Here is a 21,914-nt window from a genome sequence, read left to right as displayed (position 1 = left end):
AACGCCTGGGTCCCTCCCCTTGACTTCTTGACTCCCTTTCCCCGGACTCCTGGGTCCCCCGAACGCCTGGGTCCCTCCCCTTGAGTTCTTGACTCCCTTTCCCCGAACGCCTGGGTCCCCCGAACGCCTGGGTCCCTCCCCTTGACTTCTTGACTCCCTTTCCCCGAACGCCTGGGTCCCTCCCCTTGACTTCTTGACTCCCTTTCCCCGGACTCCTGGGTCCCCCGGACGCCTGGGTCCCCCAAATGCCTGGGTCCCTCCCCTTGAGTTCTTGTCTCCCTTTCCCCGGACGCCTGGGTCCCCCCGGACGCCTGGGTCCCTCCCGAACTCCTGGGTCCCCGTTCCAGGAGGAGATGGACGTGAAGGTGCTGCAGTTCCGCAACAAGAAGCTGTCGGAGCGGCTGGAGCAGCGGCAGCTGGTGGAGGACGAGCTGCGCGAGCGCATCGAGAAGCTGGAGAAGCGCCAGGCCACCGACGACGCCACCCTGCTGCTGCTCAACCGCTTCTGGGGACAGGTGGGGACCCAGAAATGGGGTCTGGGGGGCGAAAAATGGGGTTTGGGGACCCAAAAATGGGGTCTGGGGGCCAAAGAATGGGGCTCAGTGGCCAAAGAATGGGACCTGGGGACCCGATAATGGGTCCAGGAGGCCCAAAGATGGGGTTTGGGGACCCAAGAATGGTCATTGGGGACCCAAGAATGGGGTCTGGGGGCCAAAGAATGGGCCTCGGGGACCCGAAAATGGGTCCTGGAGGCCCAAGGATGGGGTCTGGGGGCCCAGAAATGGGGTCTGGGGGCCCAGAAATGGGGTCTGGGGACCCAAGAATGGGGTCTGGGGACCCAAGAATGGGGCTCGATGGCCAAAGAATGGGGCTCGGGGGCCAAAGAATGGGACCTGGGGACCCAAAAATGGGGCCTGGAGGCCCAAAGATGGGGTTTGGGGACCCAAGAATGGGGCTTAGGGACCCAAAAATGGGGCCTGGGGACCCAAGAATGGGGTCTGGGGGGCGAAAAATGGGGTTTGGGGACCCAAAAATGGGGTCTGGGGGGCGAAAAATGGGACCTGGGGACCCAAAAATGGGACCTGGGGACCCAAAGAATGGGACCTGGGGACCCAAAAATGGGTCCTAGAGGCCCAAAGATGGGGCTTGGGGACCCAAGAATGGGGTCTGGGGGGCGAAAAATGGGGTCTGGGGACCCAAAAATGAGGTCTGGGGACCCAGAACTGGGACCTGGGGACCCAAAGATGGGGTCTGGGGGCCAAAGAATGGGGCTCAGTGGCCGAAGAATGGGACCTGGGGACCCGAAAATGGGTCCTGGAGGCCCAAAGATGGGGTCTGGGGACCCAAAAATGGGGTCTGGGGGCCAAAGAATGGGACCTGGGGACCCAGAACTGGGACCTGGGGACCCAAAAATGGGGTCTGGGGGCCAAAGAATGGGGCTCAGTGGCCGAAGAATGGGACCTGGGGACCCGAAAATGGGTCCTGGAGGCCCAAAGATGGGGTTTGGGGACCCAAGAATGGGGTCTGGGGACCCAAAAATGGGGCTCGGGGGCCAAAGAATGGGGCTCGGGGGCCAAAGAATGGGACCTGGGGACCCAAAGAATGGGACCTGGGGACCCAAAGATGGGGCCTGGAGGCCCAAAGATGGGGCTTGGGGACCCAAGAATGGGGTCTGGGGACCCAAGAATGGGGTCTGGGGACCCAAAAATGGGGTCTGGGGGCCAAAGAATGGGGCTTGGGGACCCTAACAATGGGACCTGGGGACCCGAAAATGGGTCCTAGAGACCTAAAGACGGGGTCTGGGGACCCAAAAATGGGGTCTGGGGACCCAAAAATGGGGTCTGGGGACCCAAGAATGGGACCTGGGGACCCAAGAATGGGACCTGGGGGCCCAAAGAATGGGACCTGGGGACCCAAAGATGGGGCCTGGAGGCCCAAAGATGGGGCTTGGGGACCCAAGAATGGGGTCTGGGGGGCGAAAAATGGGGTCTGGGGACCCAAAAATGAGGTCTGGGGACCCAGAACTGGGACCTGGGGACCCAAAAATGGGGTCTGGGGGCCAAAGAATGGGGCTCGGGGGCCGAAGAATGGGACCTGGGGACCCGAAAATGGGTCCTGGAGGCCCAAAGATGGGGTCTGGGGACCCAAGAATGGGGTCTGGGGGCCCAAAAATGGGGCTCGGGGGCCAAAGAATGGGACCTGGGGACCCAAGAATGGGGTTTGGGGACCCATTATGTTGGGGTCCCCCCCGAGATGTTGGGGTCCCCCCCATTTTTGGGGTCCCCCATTGTCCCCCCACAGCTGGAACAGGAGGTTCAGTCCCTATTGGGGTCCCCCCCATTTTTGGGGGTCCCCCATTGACCCCCATTGTCCCCCCACAGCTGGAACAGGAGGTTCAGTCCCTATTGGGGTCCCCTCCATGATATTGGGGTCCCCTCCATGATATTGGGGTCCCCTCCATGATATTGGGGTCCCCCCCATGATATTGGGGTCCCCCCCATTTTTGGGGTCCCCCATTGACCCCCATTGTCCCCCCACAGCTGGAACAGGAGGTTCAGTCCCTATTGAGAAGCACTGAGGGGGGGGAGGGGCCACCAGGACCCCCCCAAAACGACCCCCCCGAACCCCCCGCCCCCACCGACGGTAATTAATGGGGTCCTTAATTAAGTGGGTTAATTAATGGGGTGAACTGGGGGGTTAATGGGGTTAATTGGGGGGCTAATGGGGGTAATTGAGACTAATTGGGGGGATTAATGGGGTTGATTGGGAAGATTAATGGGGTTAATTGGGGTGCATTTAGGGGTTTAATTGAGGATTAATGGGGTTAATTGAGGGGGGTTAATGGGGTTAAATGGGGGGGTTAATTAGGGGGTTTGTTGGGTTGCATTAAGGGGGTTAATTGGGATTAATGGGGTTAATTGGGGCATTAATGGGGTTTATTGGGATTCATTGATGTGGTTTATTGGGGTTAATGGGGGGAATTGATGGGGTTAATTGTGTTAATTAGAGTATAATTGTTTCATCAAATTGGGCAATGAATGATCAATGGTTGGTTAATGAATGGGCAATGAATGGTTAATTAATGGCCAATGAGTGGTCAATGAATGATCAATGAACGGCCAATTAATGGTTAATTAGCGGGTGATGAATGACCAATTAATGGCCCAGGAACGATCAGTGATTGGCCAATGAACGACCAGTGATCAATGATTGGCCAATGAATGATCAGTGAACGGCCAATTAATGATAAATTAGCAGTCAATTAACATCTAATGAGCGACCAATGGATGGCCAATGAACGACTAATTAACAATCAATGAAAGGCCAATTAACGGCCAACGAGCAGTCAACGAATGATCAATGAATGGTCAATGATTGATCAATGAACGGCAAATTAATGGTCAATTAATGCTAAACGAGCAGCCAATAAATGACCAATTAATGACGAGTTATCTGTCAATGAACAGCTAATGGATGACCAATTAATGATTAATTAACGGCCAATGAAAGCCCAATTAACGGCCAATGAACAACCAACAAATGATCAATGAATGCCCAATGAATGATCAATGAATGACCAATTAATGGCCAATTAATGATAAATGAGCTGTCAATGAATGGCCAATTAATGATAAATTAGCTGTCAATGAGCTAATGAATGGCCAATTAATGGCTAATTAACAGTCAATTAAAGGCCAATTAACAGCTGATGAACAGTCAATGAATGGTCAATGAATGGTCAATGGGTACCCAATGAACGATCAATGAATGGCCAATTAATGATAAATGATCTGTTAATTAGTGGCTAATTAATGATAATAATCAATGAATAGCTAATGAGTGGCCAATGAAGGACTAATTAACAGTCAATTAACGGCCAATGAACAGTCAATGGATGATCAATGAATGGCCAATGAAAGGTCAATGAATTATCAATAAATGATCAATTAATTACTAATTAATGACCAATTATGATAATTATTTGCTAGTGAACAGCTAATGAATGCCAAAGGACTAATTAATACTCAATTACAGGCTAATTAACGGCCAATGAGCAGTCAACAAATGATCAATGGATGGTCAATCAATACCCAATGAATGGTCAATGAATGGTCAATGCGCGGTCAACGAATGACCAATTAATGATTAATTAATGCCTAATTAGTGGTTAATTAGTGCTTCTCTCCCCAGAGCCCCTTCCCCCGCGGGTGGGGGAGGGGTGGCCGGAAGCGGAGGAGCCGGCGGCGGGGGAGGGGCCGCGGCCGCGCTTGGCCTTCGCCCCCAATGCCATCGCCCGCCTGCAGGGAGCGCTGGGAGCGGCGCAGCGCCGGGCCAACGCCGTGGGGACACGGCTGGCCCAGAGGGGTGAGTGGGGACATTGGGGGCAATGGGGGCATTGGAGTCAATGGGGGCAATGGGGGCATTGGGGACATTGGGGGCAATGGAGTCATTGGGGGCAATGGGGACATTGGAGTCATTGGGGTCATTGGGGGCCATGGGGTCATTGGAGTCAATGGGGTCATTGGGGGCAATGGGGTCAATTGGGGCAATGGGGACATTGGGGGCAATGGGGGCATTGGACTCAGTAGGGTCATTGGGGGTATTGGGGGCAATGGGGGCATTGGAGTCATTGGGGGCAATGGGTACATTGGGGGCAATGGGGACATTGGAGGTAATTGGGGTCAATGGGGTCATTGGGGGCAATGGGGTCATTGGGGGCAATGGGGACATTGGAGTCAATGGGGTCGTTGGGGGCAATGGGGTCGTTGGGGGCAATGGGGACAATGGGGTCATTGGGGGCAATGGGGGCATTGGAGTCATTGGGGGCAATGGGGACATTGGGGTCATTGGAGTCAATGGGGTCATTGGGGTCAATGGGGTCATTGGGGGCAATGGGGGCATTGGGGTCAATGGGGGCATTGGGGGCGATGAGGGCAATGGGGTCATTGGAGTCAATGGGGGCAATGGAGTCATTGGGGGCAGTGGGGACATTGGGGGCAATGGGGGCATTGGACTCAATGGGGACATTGGGGTCATTGAGGGCATTGGACTCAATGGGGTCATTGGGGGCAATGGGGGCATTGGGGTCAATGGGGGCATTGGGGGCAATGAGGGCAGTGGGGTCGTTGGAGTCATTGGGGGCAGTGGGGACATTGGGGGCAGTGGGGACATTGGGGGCAGTGGGGACATTGGGGGCAGTGGGGACATTGGGGTCATTGAGGGCATTGGACTCAATGAGGTCATTGGGGTCAATGGGGTCACTGGGGGCATTGGGGGCAATGAGGGCAATGGGGTCGTTGGAGTCAATGGGGGCAGTGGGGACATTGGGGGCAATGGAGTCATTGGGGGCAATGGGGACATTGGAGTCATTGGAGTCATTGGGGGCCATGGGGTCGTTGGAGTCAATGGGGGCAGTGGGGACATTGGGGGCAATGGAGTCATTGGGGGCAATGGGGTCATTGGAGTCGTTGGAGTCATTGGGGGCCATGGGGTCATTGGAGTCAATGGGGTCATTGGGGGCAATGGAGTCAATTGGGGCAATGGGGGCATTGGACTCGGGTCATTGGGGGCATTGGGGTCAATGGGGACATTGGAGGCAATGGGGGCCATGGGGTCATTGGGGGCAGTGGGAGCATTGGAGTCGTTGGGGGCAATGGGGTCATTGGGGGCGATGGGGGACATTGGGGGCAATGAGGGCAATGGGGGCATTGGAGTCATTGGGGGCAAGGGGGTCATTGGGGGCAATGAGGGCAATGGGGTCGTTGGAGTCAATGGGGGCAGTGGGGTCATTGGGGGCAGTGGGGACATTGCGGGCAATGGGGGCATTGGACTCAATGGGGCATTGGGGTCATTGAGGGCATTGGACTCAATGGGGTCACTGGGGGCATTGGGGTCAATGGGGGCATTGGGGACAATGAGGGCAATGGGGTCGTTGGAGTCATTGGGGGCAGTGGGGACATTGGGGGCAGTGGGGACATTGGGGGCAATGGAGTCATTGGGGGCAATGGGGACATTGGAGTCATTGGAGTCATTGGGGGCCATGGGGTCATTGGAGTCAATGGGGTCATTGGGGGCAATGGAGTCAATTGGGGCAATGGGGGCATTGGACTCGGGTCATTGGGGGCATTGGGGTCAATGGGGACATTGGAGGCAATGGGGGCCATGGGGTCATTGGGGGCAGTGGGAGCATTGGAGTCGTTGGGGGCAATGGGGTCATTGGGGGCAATGGGGTCATTGGGGGCAATGGGGTCATTGGGGGCAATGGGGGACATTGGGGGCAATGAGGGCAATGGGGGCATTGGAGTCATTGGGGGCAAGGGGGTCATTGGGGGCAATGAGGGCAATGGGGTCGTTGGAGTCAATGGGGGCAGTGGGGTCATTGGGGGCAGTGGGGACATTGCGGGCAATGGGGGCATTGGACTCAATGGGGCATTGGGGTCATTGAGGGCATTGGAGTCAATGGGGTCACTGGGGGCATTGGGGTCAATGGGGGCATTGGGGACAATGAGGGCAATGGGGTCGTTGGAGTCATTGGGGGCAGTGGGGACATTGGGGGCAGTGGGGACATTGGGGGCAATGGAGTCATTGGGGGCAATGGGGACATTGGAGTCATTGGAGTCATTGGGGGCCATGGGGTCATTGGAGTCAATGGGGTCATTGGGGGCAATGGAGTCAATTGGGGCAATGGGGGCATTGGACTCGGGTCATTGGGGGCATTGGGGTCAATGGGGACATTGGAGGCAATGGGGGCCATGGGGTCATTGGGGGCAGTGGGAGCATTGGAGTCGTTGGGGGCAATGGGGTCATTGGGGGCAATGGGGTCATTGGGGGCGATGGGGGACATTGGGGGCAATGGGGGCATTGGAGTCATTGGGGGCAAGGGGGTCATTGGGGGCAATGAGGGCAATGGGGTCGTTGGAGTCAATGGGGGCAGTGGGGTCATTGGGGGCAGTGGGGACATTGCGGGCAATGGGGGCATTGGACTCAATGGGGCATTGGGGTCATTGAGGGCATTGGACTCAATGGGGTCACTGGGGGCATTGGGGTCAATGGGGGCATTGGGGACAATGAGGGCAATGGTGTCGTTGGAGTCAATGGGGGCAGTGGGGACATTGGGGGCAGTGGGGACATTGGGGGCAATGGAGTCATTGGGGGCAATGGGGACATTGGAGTCATTGGAGTCATTGGGGGCCATGGGGTCATTGGAGTCAATGGGGTCATTGGGGGCAATGGGATCAATTGGGGCAATGGGGACATTGGGGGCAATGGGGGCATTGGACTCAGTGGGGTCATTGGGGGTATTGGGGGCAATGGGGGCATTGGAGTCATTGGGGGCAATGGGTACATTGGGGGCAATGGGGACATTGGAGGTAATTGGGGGCAATGGGGTCATTGGGGGCAATGGGGTCGTTGGGGGCAATGGGGTCGTTGGGGGCAATGGGGTCGTTGGGGGCAATGGGGACAATGGGGTCATTGGGGACAATGGGGGCATTGGGGGCAATGGGGGCATTGGAGTCATTGGGGGCAATGGGGACATTGGGGTCATTGGAGTCAATGGGGTCATTGGGGGCAATGGGGGCATTGGGGTCAATGGGGGCATTGGGGGCGATGAGGGCAATGGGGTCATTGGAGTCAATGGGGGCAATGGAGTCATTGGGGGCAGTGGGGACATTGGGGGCAATGGGGGCATTGGACTCAATGGGGACATTGGGGTCATTGAGGGCATTGGACTCAATGGGGTCATTGGGGCCAATGGGGACATTGGAGTCAATGGGGTCATTGGGGACATTGGGGGCCATGGGGTCATTGGGGGCAATAGGGCCATTGGGGTCAATGGGGGCATTGGGGTCATTGAGGGCATTGGTGGCATTGGGGTCAATGGGATCATTGGGGTCAATGGGGGCATGGGGGCAATGAGGGCAATGGGGTCGTTGGAGTCATTGGGGGCAGTGGGGACATTGGGGGCAGTGGGGACATTGGGGGCAATGGAGTCATTGGGGGCAATGGGGACATTGGAGTCAATGGGGTCATTGGGGGCCATGGGGTCATTGGAGTCAATGGGGTCATTGGGGGCAATGGAGTCAATTGGGGCAATGGGGGCATTGGACTCGGGTCATTGGGGGCATTGGGGGCAATGGGGACATTGGAGGCAATGGGGACATTGGAGGCAATGGGGGCAGTGGGGTCATTGGAGTCATTGGGGGCAATGGGGGCATTGGACTCGGGTCATTGGGGGCATGGGGGGCAATGGGGGCATTGGAGTCATTGGGGGCAATGGGGACATTGGAGGCAATGGGGGCCATGGGGGCATTGGGGTCAGTGGGGGCATTGGGGTCAATGGGATCATTGGGGTCAATGGGGGCATTGGGGGCAATGAGGGCAATGGGGTCGTTGGAGTCATTGGGGGCAGTGGGGACATTGGGGGCAATGGGGGCATTGGACTCAATGGGGACATTGGGGTCATTGAGGGCATTGGACTCAATGGGGTCATTGGGGGCAATGGGGGCATTGGAGTCAATGGGGTCATTGGGGACATTGGGGGCCATGGGGCCATTGGGGGCAATAGGGCCATTGGGGTCAATGGGGGCATTGGGGTCAATGGGGGCATTGGTGGCATTGGGGTCAATGGGATCATTGGGGTCAATGGGGGCATGGGGGCAATGAGGGCAATGGGGTCGTTGGAGTCATTGGGGGCAGTGGGGACATTGGGGGCAGTGGGGACATTGGGGGCAATGGAGTCATTGGGGGCAATGGGGACATTGGAGTCATTGGAGTCATTGGGGGCCATGGGGTCATTGGAGACATTGGGGGCCATGGGGCCATTGGGGGCAATAGGGCCATTGGGGTCAATGGGGGCATTGGGGTCAATGGGGGCATTGGTGGCATTGGGGTCAATGGGATCATTGGGGTCAATGGGGGCATGGGGGCAATGAGGGCAATGGGGTCGTTGGAGTCATTGGGGGCAGTGGGGACATTGGGGGCAGTGGGGACATTGGGGGCAATGGAGTCATTGGGGGCAATGGGGACATTGGAGTCATTGGAGTCATTGGGGGCCATGGGGTCATTGGAGTCAATGGGGTCATTGGGGGCAATGGAGTCAATTGGGGCAATGGGGACATTGGACTCGGGTCATTGGGGACATTGGAGGCAATGGGGACCATGGGGTCATTGGGGGCAGTGGGAGCATTGGAGTCGTTGGGGTCATTGGGGGCAATGGGGTCATTGGGGGCGATGGGGGACATTGGGGGCAATGAGGGCAATGGGGGCATTGGAGTCATTGGGGGCAAGGGGGACGTTGGGGGCAATGGGGGAATTGGGGTCATTGGGGTCAATGGGGGCATTGGGGTCAATGGGGGCATTGGAGTCAATGGGGTCAATGGGGGCATTGGGGGCCATGGGGGCATTGGAGTCAATGGGGTCAATGGGGTCATTGGGGGCAATGAGGGCAATGGGGTCGTTGGAGTCAATGGGGGCAGTGGGGTCATTGGGGGCAGTGGGGACATTGCGGGCAATGGGGGCATTGGACTCAATGGGGCATTGGGGTCATTGAGGGCATTGGACTCAATGGGGTCACTGGGGGCATTGGGGTCAATGGGGGCATTGGGGGCAATGAGGGCAATGGGGTCGTTGGAGTCAATGGGGGCAGTGGGGACATTGGGGGCAGTGGGGACATTGGGGTCATTGAGGGCATTGGGGTCAATGGGGTCATTGGGGGCAATGGGGACATTGGAGTCATTGGAGTCATTGGGGGCCATGGGGTCATTGGAGTCAATGCGGTCATTGGGGGCAATGGAGTCAATTGGGGCAATGGGGGCATTGGACTCGGGTCATTGGGGGCATTGGGGTCAATGGGGACATTGGAGGCAATGGGGGCCATGGGGTCATTGGGGGCAGTGGGAGCATTGGAGTCGTTGGGGGCAATGGGGTCATTGGGGGCAATGGGGTCATTGGGGGCGATGGGGGACATTGGGGGCAATGAGGGCAATGGGGGCATTGGAGTCATTGGGGGCAAGGGGGACGTTGGGGGCAATGGGGGAATTGGGGACATTGGGGTCAATGGGGACATTGGGGTCAATGGGGACATTGGGGTCAATGGGGGCATTGGAGTCAATGGGGTCATTGGGGGCAATGGGGACATTGGGGTCAATGGGGGCATTGGGGGCCATGGGGGCATTGGAGTCAATGGGGTCAATGGGGGCATTGGGGTCAATGGGGGCAATGAGGGACAATGAGGGCAATGGGGACATTGGGGACAATGGGGGACACCATTGGGAACCGGGACATCACGACCCCGGACGCCTGGGTCCCTTTTTCGGGGGTTTTCTGGGTTCTTTTTGGTGTCACCCGGACGCCCCTGGGTCCCCTCCGATCTCCTGGGTCCCTCCTGAACTCCTGGGTCCCTTTGTCCCCTGGGTCCCTCCTGAACTCCCGGGTCCCTTTGTCCCCTGGGTCCCCCCGGACGCCTGGGTCCCCCCGGACGCCTGGGTCCCTCCCGAACGCCTGGGTCCCTTTCAGCGGAGCTGGCCGGGGAGCCCCGTGCCCGGCTCCGGGAGCTGCTGCGGGAGAACCGGAGGCTGCAGGAGCTGGAGCTGCAGCTGCACCAGAGGCACCACCGGGTGGGCATGCAGGTACTGGGATGGACTGGGATATACTGGGATGGACTGGGATATACTGGGATGGACTGGGGGGGGATTGGGATGGACTGGGAGGGAATTGGGGGACACTGGGGGGAGCTGGGAGGGACCTGGGGGGGACTGCGGGTGGACTGGGAATGTCCCATTGCCCCCCAATGTCCCCATTGGCCCCCATTGGCCCCCATTGCCCCCCAATGCCCCCCATTGGCCCCCATTGTCCCCAATGTCCACATTGGCCCCCATTGTCCCCCATTGTCCCCCAATGTCCCTCATTGTCCCCCAGTGTCCCCATTGTACCTCATTGTCCCCCATTGCCCCCATTGCCCCCAATGTCCCCATTGCCCCCATTGCCCCCAATGTCCCCATTGTCCCCCATTGTCCCCCATTGTCCCTCATTGTCCCCCATTGTCCCTCATTGTCCCCCATTGTCCCTCCTTGTCCCCCAATGTCCCCCCAATGTCCCCCCATTGTCCCCCATTGCCCCCCATTGCCCCCCAGTGTCCCCATTGCCCCCCATCGCCCCCAATGTCCCCATTGCCCTCATTGTCCCCCAATTGTCCCCCCATTGCCCCCCATTGCCCCCCAGTGTCCCCATCGCCCCCAATGTCCCCATCGCCCCCAATGTCCCCATCGCCCCCGATGTCCCCATCGCCCTCATTGCCCCCCATTGCCCCCCATTGTCCCCAATGTCCCCAATTGTCCCCATTGCCCCCCATTGCCCCCAATGGCCCCCAATGTCTCCCATTGCCCCCAGTGTCTCCATTGTCCCCCAGTGCCCCCCATTGCCCCCAATGTCCCCATTGCCCTCATTGTCCCTCATTGTCCCCCAATGTCCCCAATTGTCCCCCATCGCCCCCAATGTCCCCATCGCCCCCAATGTCCCTGTTGCCTTCATTGTCCCCCAATGTCCCCAATGCCCTCATTGTCCCCGAATGTCCCCGATGTCCCCCATTGCCCCCAATGTCCCCATCGCCCCCAATGCCCCCATCATCCCCATCACCCCCAGTGTCCCCACATTGTCCCCAACGTCCCCAGCTCTCAGAGCTCCAGGACAAGGCGACGTCGGCCGAGACCAAGGTGCTGGAGATGGGGACGACGCTGGAGGGGCTGCAGTGGGACAGCGCCAAACTGCGCAAGAGGGAGGGACACCTGGACAGACACCTGGCCAAGGCGCTCGAGCAGGTGACGGTGACACCCCCGCCCCCCCACTGTGTCCCCAACCTCCTCATGGTGTCCCCAGTGCAGGCCCAGGGTCCCTTGGGTCCCCTTATGTCACTGGGTTGGTGCCTTTATATCCCCCATTGTATCCCCTTGCCCCCATTGTCCTCGTTAATCCCCGTTATATCCCATTATATCTTATTAACCCCCATTAATCCTCATTAACCCCATTGATCTCATTATCCCCATTATTATCCCCATTATTATCCCCATTATTATCCCCATTATTATCCCCATTATTATCCCCATTATTATCCCCATTATAATCCCCATTAATCCCCATTAATCCCCATTAATCCCCTTAATCCCATTGTCCCCATTAATCCCATTATCCCATTACCCCCATTAATCCCCTTATCCTCTTACCCCATTAATCCCATTATATCCCATTAATCCCATTAATCCCGTTATCCCATTACCGTCATTAATCCCCATTAATCCCATTGTCCCCATTAATCCCATTGTCCCCATTATATCCCATTGTCCCCATTATATCCCATTGCCCCCATTATCCCCATTACTCCCATTAATCCCCGTTACCCCATTAACCCCCATTAACCCCCATTAATCCCATTAATCCCATTAATCCCATTAATCCCATTATCCCCTTTATCCCCATTAATCCCATTATCTCCTTATCCCCTTAATCCCATTAATCCCCTTATCCCCATTAATCCCCTTATCCCCATTTTACCCCTTATCCCCATTTTACCCCTTATCCCCATTGTCCCATTAATCCCATTATCCATTTATCCCATTGTCCCCATTGTATCCCATTATCCCCCATTATCCCCATTGTCCCTTTAAACCCATTATCCATTAATCCCATTATCCCATTGTCCCCATTGTATCCCATTATCCACCATTATACCCTATTATGTCCCCATTATACTCCATTATCCCCATTGTCCCCATTAATCCCATTATCCCCATTAATCCCATTATCCCCTTTATCCCTATTAATCCCATTATCTCCTTATCCCCCTAATCCCATTTTCCCCCTTATCCCCATTTTCCCCCTTATCCCCATTATCCATTAATCCCATCATCCATTAATCCCATTGTATCCCATTATCCCCCATTGTATCCCATTATCCCCCATTATCCCCATTAATCCCCATTATCCCCATTTTCTCCCTTATCCCCATTGTCCCCATTGTCCCTTTAATCCCATTATCCATTAATCCCATTATCCCGTTGTCCCCATTGTATCCCGTTTTCCACCATTATACCCTATTATGTCCCCATTGTCCCCATTGTCCCCATTGTCCCCATTGTCCCCATTGTCCCCATTAATCCCATTAATCCCTTTATCCCCTTTATCCCCATTAATCCCATTATCTCCTTAATCCCATTAATCCCCTTATTCCCATTTTCCCCCTTATCCCCATTGTCCCATTAATCCCATCATCCATTATCCCATTGTCCCCATTGTATCCAATTATCCCCCATTAATCCCCATTGTCCCATTAATCCCATTATCCATTAATCCCCTTATCCCATTGTCCCCATTGTATCCCATTATCCACCATTATACTCTATTATGTCCCCATTAATCCCCATTAATCCCCATTAATCCCCATTAATCCCCATTATCCATTAATCCCCTTATCCCATTGTCCCCATTGTGTCCCATTATCCACCATTATACACTATTATGTCCCCATTAATCCCCATTAATCCCCATTAATCCCCATTAATCCCCATTAATCCCCATTAATCCGCATTATCCCCATTATCCCATTAATCCCATTAATCCCATTGTCCCCATTGTATCCCATTATCCACCATTATACTCTATTATGTCCCCATTAATCCCCATTATCCATTAATCCCCTTATCCCATTGTCCCCATTGTATCCCATTATCCACCATTATACCCTGTTATGTCCCCATTAATCCCCATTGTCCCATTAATCCCATTATCCATTAATCCCATTATCCCATTGTATCCCATTATCTACCGCTATACCCCATTAATCCCCATTAACCCCCATTAATCCCCATTATCCATTAATCTCATTATCCCATTGTATCTCATTGTCCCCATTGTATCCCATTGTATCCCATTATACCCCATTAATCCCCATTGTTCCATTGTCCCCATTGTTCCATTGTCCCCATTGTTCCATTGTCCCCATTGTCCCCATTGTCCCCATTCTCCCATTGTCCCCATTTGTCCCATTGTCCCCATTGTCCCCATTTGTCCCATTATCCCCATTATCCCCATTTGTCCCATTATCCCCATTTATCCCCTTTTATCCCCATTGTCCCCATTACCCAGTTAACCCCATTGTCCCCATTAACCTGATTACCCCATTGTCCCCATTAACCCCATTGTCCCCATTGTCCCCAGTTGACCTCAGGCTCCTACGGCTGCGGCAGCTCCGGGGGGTTCCAGGGGGGACAAATCACACTCAGCGGCCAAAAGGTACCAAAGGGGGCTCAGTTTGGGGGTCACCCCATGGCTTTTGGGGTCTATGGGGCCTTGGGGGTCACCCCATGGTTTTGGGGAGCCCCCCCAGTTTGAGATACTGGGGGTCAATGGGGGAGATATGGGGGTCAATTGGGGGGATATGGGGGTCAATTGGGGATATGGGCGGGGCATTTGGGGTCTATGGGGTTTGGGGGTGACCCCCAGATTTTGGGGACCCCCCAGTTTGAGACACTGGGGGGGATATGGGGGTCAATGGGGGGATATGGGGATCAATTGTGGGTTAATGGGGAGGATTTGGGGGTCAGTGGGGGGGATTTGGGGGTCAGTTGGGGTCTATGGGGTTTGGGGGTGACCCCCAGATTTTGGGGACCCCCCAGTTTGAGACACTGGGGGGGATATGGGGGTCAATGGGGGGATATGGGAATCAATTGTGGGTTAGTGGGGAGGATTTGGGGTCAGTGGGGGGGATTTGGGGGTCAATTGGGGTCTATGGGGTTTGGGGGTGACCCCCAGATTTTGGGGACCCCCCAGTTTGAGACACTGGGGGGGATTTGGGGGTCAATGGGGAGGATTTGGGGGTCAATGGGGGGGATTTGGGGATCAGTTGGGGGGATATTGGGGTCTATGGGGTTTGGGAGTGGCCCCCAGATTTTGGGGACCCCCCCAGTTTGAGACACTGGGGGGGATTTGGGGGTCAATGAGGAGGATTTGGGGGTCAATGGGGGGATTTGGGGATCAATTGGGGTTCAACGGGGGGGATATGGGGGTCAATGGGGGGGATTTGGGGATCAATTGGGGTTCAACGGGGGGGATATGGGGGTCAATGGGGGGGATTTAGGGTCTATGGGGATGTTGGGGTGACCCCCAGATTTTGGGGACCCCCCAGTTTGAGGCACTGGGGGGGATATGGGGGTCAATGGGGGGGATTTGGGGATCAGTTGGGGGGATATTGGGGTCTATGAGGTTTGGGGGGTGACCCCCAGATTTTGGGACCCCCCCAGTTTGAGACACTGGGGGTAAATGGGAGGGATTTGGGGATCAATTGGGGTTCAACGGGGGGGATATGGGGGTCAATGGGGGGGATTTGGGGTCTATGGGGATGTTGGGGTGACCCCCAGATTTTGGGGTCCCCCTCAGTTTGAGATGTTGGCTGTGGGGCTGGGGACACTGGGGGGGATTTGGGGGTGAATGGGGGGGATTTTGGGGGGGGTTGGGGTCATTTTGGGGTCCGGGGGGTTGTGTGGGGGATGTGGGGGGTGTGGGGTGACCCCCATTTTCGGGGACCCCCCCAGTTTGAGATGCTGAACGCGGAGCTGGAACAGAACCAGGAATTGGCCAACAGCCGCATGGCCGAGCTGGAGAAGCTGCAGCTGGAGCTGCAGGGGGCGCTGAGGAGCCACGAGAGGCTCAAGGTGACACTGGGGACAATGGGGACATTGGGGATGATGGGGACAATAGGGGTGATGGGGGCAATGGGGGTGATGGGACAATGGACAATCCGCATAGAACCCAATAGGGACCCCATAGAACCCAATAGGGACCCATAACCCCCGTAGAACTCAATAGGGATCCCATAGAATCCAATAGGGTTCAATAATCTCCATAGAACCCAATAGGGACCCCATAGAACCCAATAGGGACCCATAACCCCCATAGAACCCAATAGGGACCCCATAGAACTCAGTAGGGACCCATAACCACCGTAGACCCCAATAGGGACCCCATAGAACCCAATAGGGACCCCATAGAACCCAATAGGGACCCATAGCCCTTGTAGAACCCAATAGGGACTCATATCCCCATAGAACCCGATAGGGACCCCATAACCCTGTAGAACCCAATGGGGACCCGTAGAACCCAGTAGGGACCCATAACCCCCATAGAACCCCATAGGGACCCATAACCCCCATAAAACACAACGGGGTCCCATAGACCCCAGTAGGGACCCATAACCCCTATAGAACCCAATAGGGACCCCATAGAACCTGATAGGGACTCATAACCCTTGTAGAACCCAGTAGGGACCCCGTAGAACCCAATAGGGACCCATAACCCTTGTAGAACCCAATAGGGACCCATAACCCCCATAGAACACAATGGGGACCCATAGACGCCAATAGGGACCCATAACCCCCATAGAACACAATGGGGACCCATAGACCCCAATAGGGACCCATAACCCCCATAGAACCCAATAGGCACCCCATAGAACCCAATAGGGACCCATAACCCTTGTAGAACCCAATAGGGACTCATATCCCCATAGAACCCGATAGGGACCCCATAACCCCGTAGAACCCAGTGGGGACCCGTAGAACCCAGTAGGGACCCATAACCCCCATAGAACCCAATAGGCACCCTATAGAACCCAATAGGGACCCATAACCCTTGTAGAACCCAATAGGGACCCATAACCCTCTTAGAGCCCAGTAGGGACCCCATAGAACCCAATAGGGATCCATAACCTCCATAGAACCCAATGGGGACCCATAGAACCCAGTAGGGACCCCATAACCCCCATAGAGCCCAATGGGGACCCCATAACCCCCATAGAACCCAATAGGGACCCTATAGAACCCAATAGGGATCCATAATCTCCATAGAACCCAATGGGGGGGGACCCAGTTTCATTTAGCCACTGGGGATGGGGTTGGGGACCCGGGGGGGTGACAATAGTGCCAATAATGACCCCCATGTCCCCCCAGGTGGCCCTGCGGGCGCTCCCCGAGGACGCGGTTTCATTGAGGGGACCCCATAACCCCCATAGAGCCCAATAGGGACTCATAACCCCCATAGAACCCAATGGGGACACCATACAACTCAATAGAACCTAATAGGGACCCATATCCCCCATAGAACCCCGTGAGGACCCCATAGAACATCATTGGGACCCATAGAACCCAATGAGGACCCATAACCCCCATAGAACCCAATAGGGACCCATAACCCCATAGAACACAATAGGGACCCCATAAGCCCCATAGAACCCAATAGGGACCCCATATAGCCCAATAGGGACCCCATAACCCCATAGAACACAATAGGGACTCAATAGGGACCCATAACCCCTATAGAGCCCAGTAGGGACCCCATAGAACCCAATAGGGACCCATAATCCCCATAGAACCCAGTGAGAACCCAATAGGGACCCCATAGAACCCAATAGGGACCCCATAGAACCCAATAGGGACCCCATAGAATCCAATAGGGACCCATAACCCTTGTAGAACCCAATAGGGACTCATATCCCCATAGAACCCGATAGGGACCCAATAACCCTGTAGAACCCAATAGGGACCCCATAGAACCCAATAGGGACCCATAACTCTTGTAGAACCCAATAGGGACCCATAACCCTCTTAGAGCCCGGTAGGGACCCCATAGAACCCAATAGGGATCCATAACCTCCATAGAACCCAATGGGGACCCATAGAACCCAGTAGGGACCCCATAACCCCCATAGAGCCCAATGGGGACCCCATAACCCCCATAGAACCCAATAGGGACCCTATAGAACCCAATAGGGATCCATAATCTCCATAGAACCCAATGGGGGGGGACCCAGTTTCATTTAGCCACTGGGGATGGGGTTGGGGACCCGGGGGGGTGACAATAGTGCCAATAATGACCCCCATGTCCCCCCAGGTGGCCCTGCGGGCGCTCCCCGAGGACGCGGTTTCATTGAGGGGACCCCATAACCCCCATAGAGCCCAATAGGGACTCATAACCCCCATAGAACCCAATGGGGACACCATACAACTCAATAGAACCTAATAGGGACCCATATCCCCCATAGAACCCCATGAGGACCCCATAGAACATCATTGGGACCCATAGAACCCAATGGGGACCCATAACCCCCATAGAACCCAATAGGGACCCATAACCCCATAGAACACAATAGGGACCCCATAAGCCCCATAGAACCCAATAGGGACCCCATATAGCCCAATAGGGACCCCATAACCCCATAGAACACAATAGGGACTCAATAGGGACCCATAACCCCTATAGAGCCCAGTAGGGACCCCATAGAACCCAATAGGGACCCCATAGAATCCAATAGGGACCCATAACCCTTGTAGAACCCAATAGGGACTCATATCCCCATAGAACCCGATAGGGACCCAATAACCCTGTAGAACCCAATAGGGACCCCATAGAACCCAATAGGGACCCATAACTCTTGTAGAACCCAATAGGGACCCATAACCCTCTTAGAGCCCGGTAGGGACCCCATAGAACCCAATAGGGATCCATAACCTCCATAGAACCCAATGGGGACCCATAGAACCCAGTAAGGACCCCATATAACCCCCATAGAGCCCAATGGGGACCCCATAACCCCCATAGAACCCAATAGGGACCCCATAGAACCCAATAGGGATCCATAACCTCCATAGAACCCAATGGGGACCCATAGAACCCAGTAGGGACCCCATAACCCCCATAGAGCCCAATGGGGACCCCATAACCCCCATAGAACCCAATGGGGACCCCATAGAACCCAATAGGGATCCATAACCTCCATAGAACCCAATGGGGACCCAGTTTCATTTAGCCACTGGGGATGGGGTTGGGGACCCGGGAGGGTGACAATAGTGCCAATAATGACCCCCATGTCCCCCCAGGTGGCCCTGCGGGCGCTCCCCGAGGACGCGGTTTCATTGAGGGGACCCCATAACCCCCATAGAGCCCAATAGGGACTCATAACCCCCATAGAACCCAATGGGGACACCATACAACTCAATAGAACCTAATAGGGACCCATATCCCCCATAGAACCCCATGAGGACCCCATAGAACATCATTGGGACCCATAGAACCCAATGGGGACCCATAACCCCCATAGAACCCAATAGGGACCCATAACCCCATAGAACCCAATAGGAACCCCATAGAGCCCAATAGGGACCCCATAACCCCATAGAACACAATAGGGACTCAATAGGGACCCATAACCCCTATAGAACCCAGTGAGAACCCAATAGGGACCCCATAGAACCCAATAGGGACCCATAATCCCCATAGAACCCAGTGAGAACCCAATAGGGACCCCATAGAACCCAATAGGGACCCCATAGAATCCAATAGGGACCCATAACCCTTGTAGAACCCAATAGGGACTCATATCCCCATAGAACCCGATAGGGACCCAATAACCCTGTAGAACCCAATAGGGACCCCATAGAACCCAATAGGGACCCATAACTCTTGTAGAACCCAATAGGGACCCATAACCCTCTTAGAGCCCGGTAGGGACCCCATAGAACCCAATAGGGATCCATAACCTCCATAGAACCCAATGGGGACCCATAGAACCCAGTAGGGACCCCATAACCACCATAGAGCCCAATGGGGACCCCATAACCCCCATAGAACCCAATAGGGACCCCATAGAACCCAATAGGGACCCCATAGAACCCAATAGGGATCCATAACCTCCATAGAACCCAATGGGGACCCAGTTTCATTTAGACACTGGGGATGGGGTTGGGGACCCGGGGGGGTGACAATAGTGCCAATAATGACCCCCATGTCCCCCCAGGTGGCCCTGCGGGCACTCCCCGAGGACGCGGTGCGCGAGGCCCTGGAGTACAAGGTGCTGCAGTCCCAGTTCTCCCTACTGTACCACGAGAGCCTGCAAGTGAAGACCCAACTGGATGAGGCCCGGGGGCTGCTCCTGGCCACCAAAAACAGCCACCTGCGCCACATCGAGCACATGGAGGTGAGTACGGGGGTCCCCGAGGGTCCCCAATGGGGACACGAGTGGGCTTGAGGTGGCCGCGGGGTCCTATGTTGGTTTGGGGGGTCGTGGGGTCCAATCATTGGGCATCCAAGATGGCCGCCGCCATCATGGTGAGAACGTGGGGATGGGTCTTGATGGCACCCAAGGTGTCCCCGAGTGGTCCCCAAGGGTCCCCAAGGTCTTATGTTGGTTTTGGGGGGGCGTGGGGTGTCGTGGGATCCAAGCATTGGGGATCCAAGATGGCCGCCGGTCTTATATTGGGAACATGGAGATGGGTGTTGATGGGGACCCCATAGAACCCAATAGGGACCCCAGAGAAGCCAGTAGGGACCCAGTACCCCCATAGAACCCAATGGGGACCCATAACACACATAGAACCCCATAGGGAACCGTAGAACCCAATAGGAACCCATAAGCCCATAGAACCCTATAGGAACCCCATAGAACCAATAGGAACCCCATAGAACCCAATGGGGACCCATAGCCCCCATAGAACCCCATAGGGACCCATAGAACCCAGTACGGTCCCATAACCCCCATAGAACTGCGTAGGGACCCCATAGAAACCAACAGGGACCCCTAGAACCGAATAGGAACCCCATAATCCCCATAGAACCCAATAGGGCCACATAACCCTCATAGAACCCAATAGGGACCCATAACCCCCATAGATCCCAATGGGGACCCTATAACGCCCATAAAACCCAATGGGGACCCATAACCCCCATAGAGCCCAATAGGGACCCCATAGAACCCAGTAGGGACCCATAACCCCCATAGGACCCAATGAGGACCCATAGAACCCCATAGGGACCCCATAGAACCCAGTAGGGACCCATAACCCCCATAGGACCCAATGAGGACCCATAGAACCCCATAGGGACCCCATGGAACCCAGTAGGGACCCATAAACCCCATAGAACCCAATGGGGACCCATAGAACCCAATAGGGACCCATGACCTCCATAGAACCCAATGGGGACCCATAACCCCCATAGAACACAATAGGGACCCATAACTCCCATAGAACCCAATAGAGACCCCATAGAGCCCAGTAGGGACCCCATAGAACCCAATAGGGACCCATGGCCTCCATAGAACCCAATGGGGACCCTTAAGCCCCATAGAACCCAATGGGGACCCATAGAACCCCATAGGGACCCATAACCCCCATAGAACTCAATAGAGACCCCTTAACCCTCCATAGAACCCAATAGGGACCCCATAGAGCCCAGTAGGGACCCCATAGAACCCAATAGGGACCCATGACCTCCATAGAACCCTATGGGGACCCATAACCACCATAGAGCACAATAGGGACCCATAACTCCCATAGAACCCAATAGGGACCCCATAGAGCCCAGTAGGGACCCCATAGAACCCAATAGGGACCCCATAACCTCTATAGAACCCAATAGGGGGCCCATAACCCCCATAGAGCGCAATAGGGACCCATAGCTCCCATAGAACCCAATGGGGACCCCATAGATGCCAATAGGGACCCATAACCCCCATAGAACCCAATGGGGACCCATAACCCCCATAGAACCCAATAGAGACCCCATAGAGCCCAGTAGGGACCCCATAGAACCCAATAGGGACCCATGACCTCCATAGAACCCAATGGGGACCCTTAAGCCCCATAGAACCCAATGGGGACCCATAGAACCCAATAGGGACCCATAACCCCCATAGAACTCAATAGAGACCCCTTAACCCTCCATAGAACCCAATAGGGACCCCATAGAGCCCAGTAGGGACCCCATAGAACCCAATAGGGACCCATGACCTCCATAGAACCCTATGGGGACCCATAACCACCATAGAGCGCAATAGGGACCCATAACTCCCATAGAACCCAATAGGGACCCCATAG

The 21,914-nt window shown here is 55.4% G+C and overlaps 1 protein-coding gene across 5 annotated transcripts in view; it reads left to right on the top strand.

The window, feature by feature from the left end:
- RNF40 (ring finger protein 40) overlaps positions 1-21,914 on the top strand; it is a 45,910-nt gene that overhangs the window by 1,054 nt on the left and 22,942 nt on the right. For all 5 annotated transcript variants that reach the window (XR_011736218.1, XR_011736221.1, XR_011736219.1 and 2 more), the window contains exons 2-9: positions 348-515; positions 2,541-2,643; positions 4,192-4,365; positions 10,516-10,628; positions 11,670-11,816; positions 14,209-14,283; positions 15,582-15,701; positions 19,838-20,017. Coding sequence is in view for 1 of the 5 variants with exons in the window: in XM_065859527.2 (XP_065715599.2) it covers positions 348-515; positions 2,541-2,643; positions 4,192-4,365; positions 10,516-10,628; positions 11,670-11,816; positions 14,209-14,283; positions 15,582-15,701; positions 19,838-20,017 (1,080 nt within the window). In the remaining 4 variants the exon portion in view is untranslated. The remainder of the gene's footprint in view (positions 1-347; positions 516-2,540; positions 2,644-4,191; positions 4,366-10,515; positions 10,629-11,669; positions 11,817-14,208; positions 14,284-15,581; positions 15,702-19,837; positions 20,018-21,914) is intronic.

The sequence above is a fragment of the Patagioenas fasciata genome, chromosome 37, assembly GCF_037038585.1.
Source record: "Patagioenas fasciata isolate bPatFas1 chromosome 37, bPatFas1.hap1, whole genome shotgun sequence".
NCBI classification, from domain to species: Eukaryota; Metazoa; Chordata; class Aves; order Columbiformes; family Columbidae; genus Patagioenas; species Patagioenas fasciata.
The sequence above is the reverse complement of the archived record's forward strand: the minus strand, read 5'-3'. Positions and strand labels throughout refer to the sequence as shown.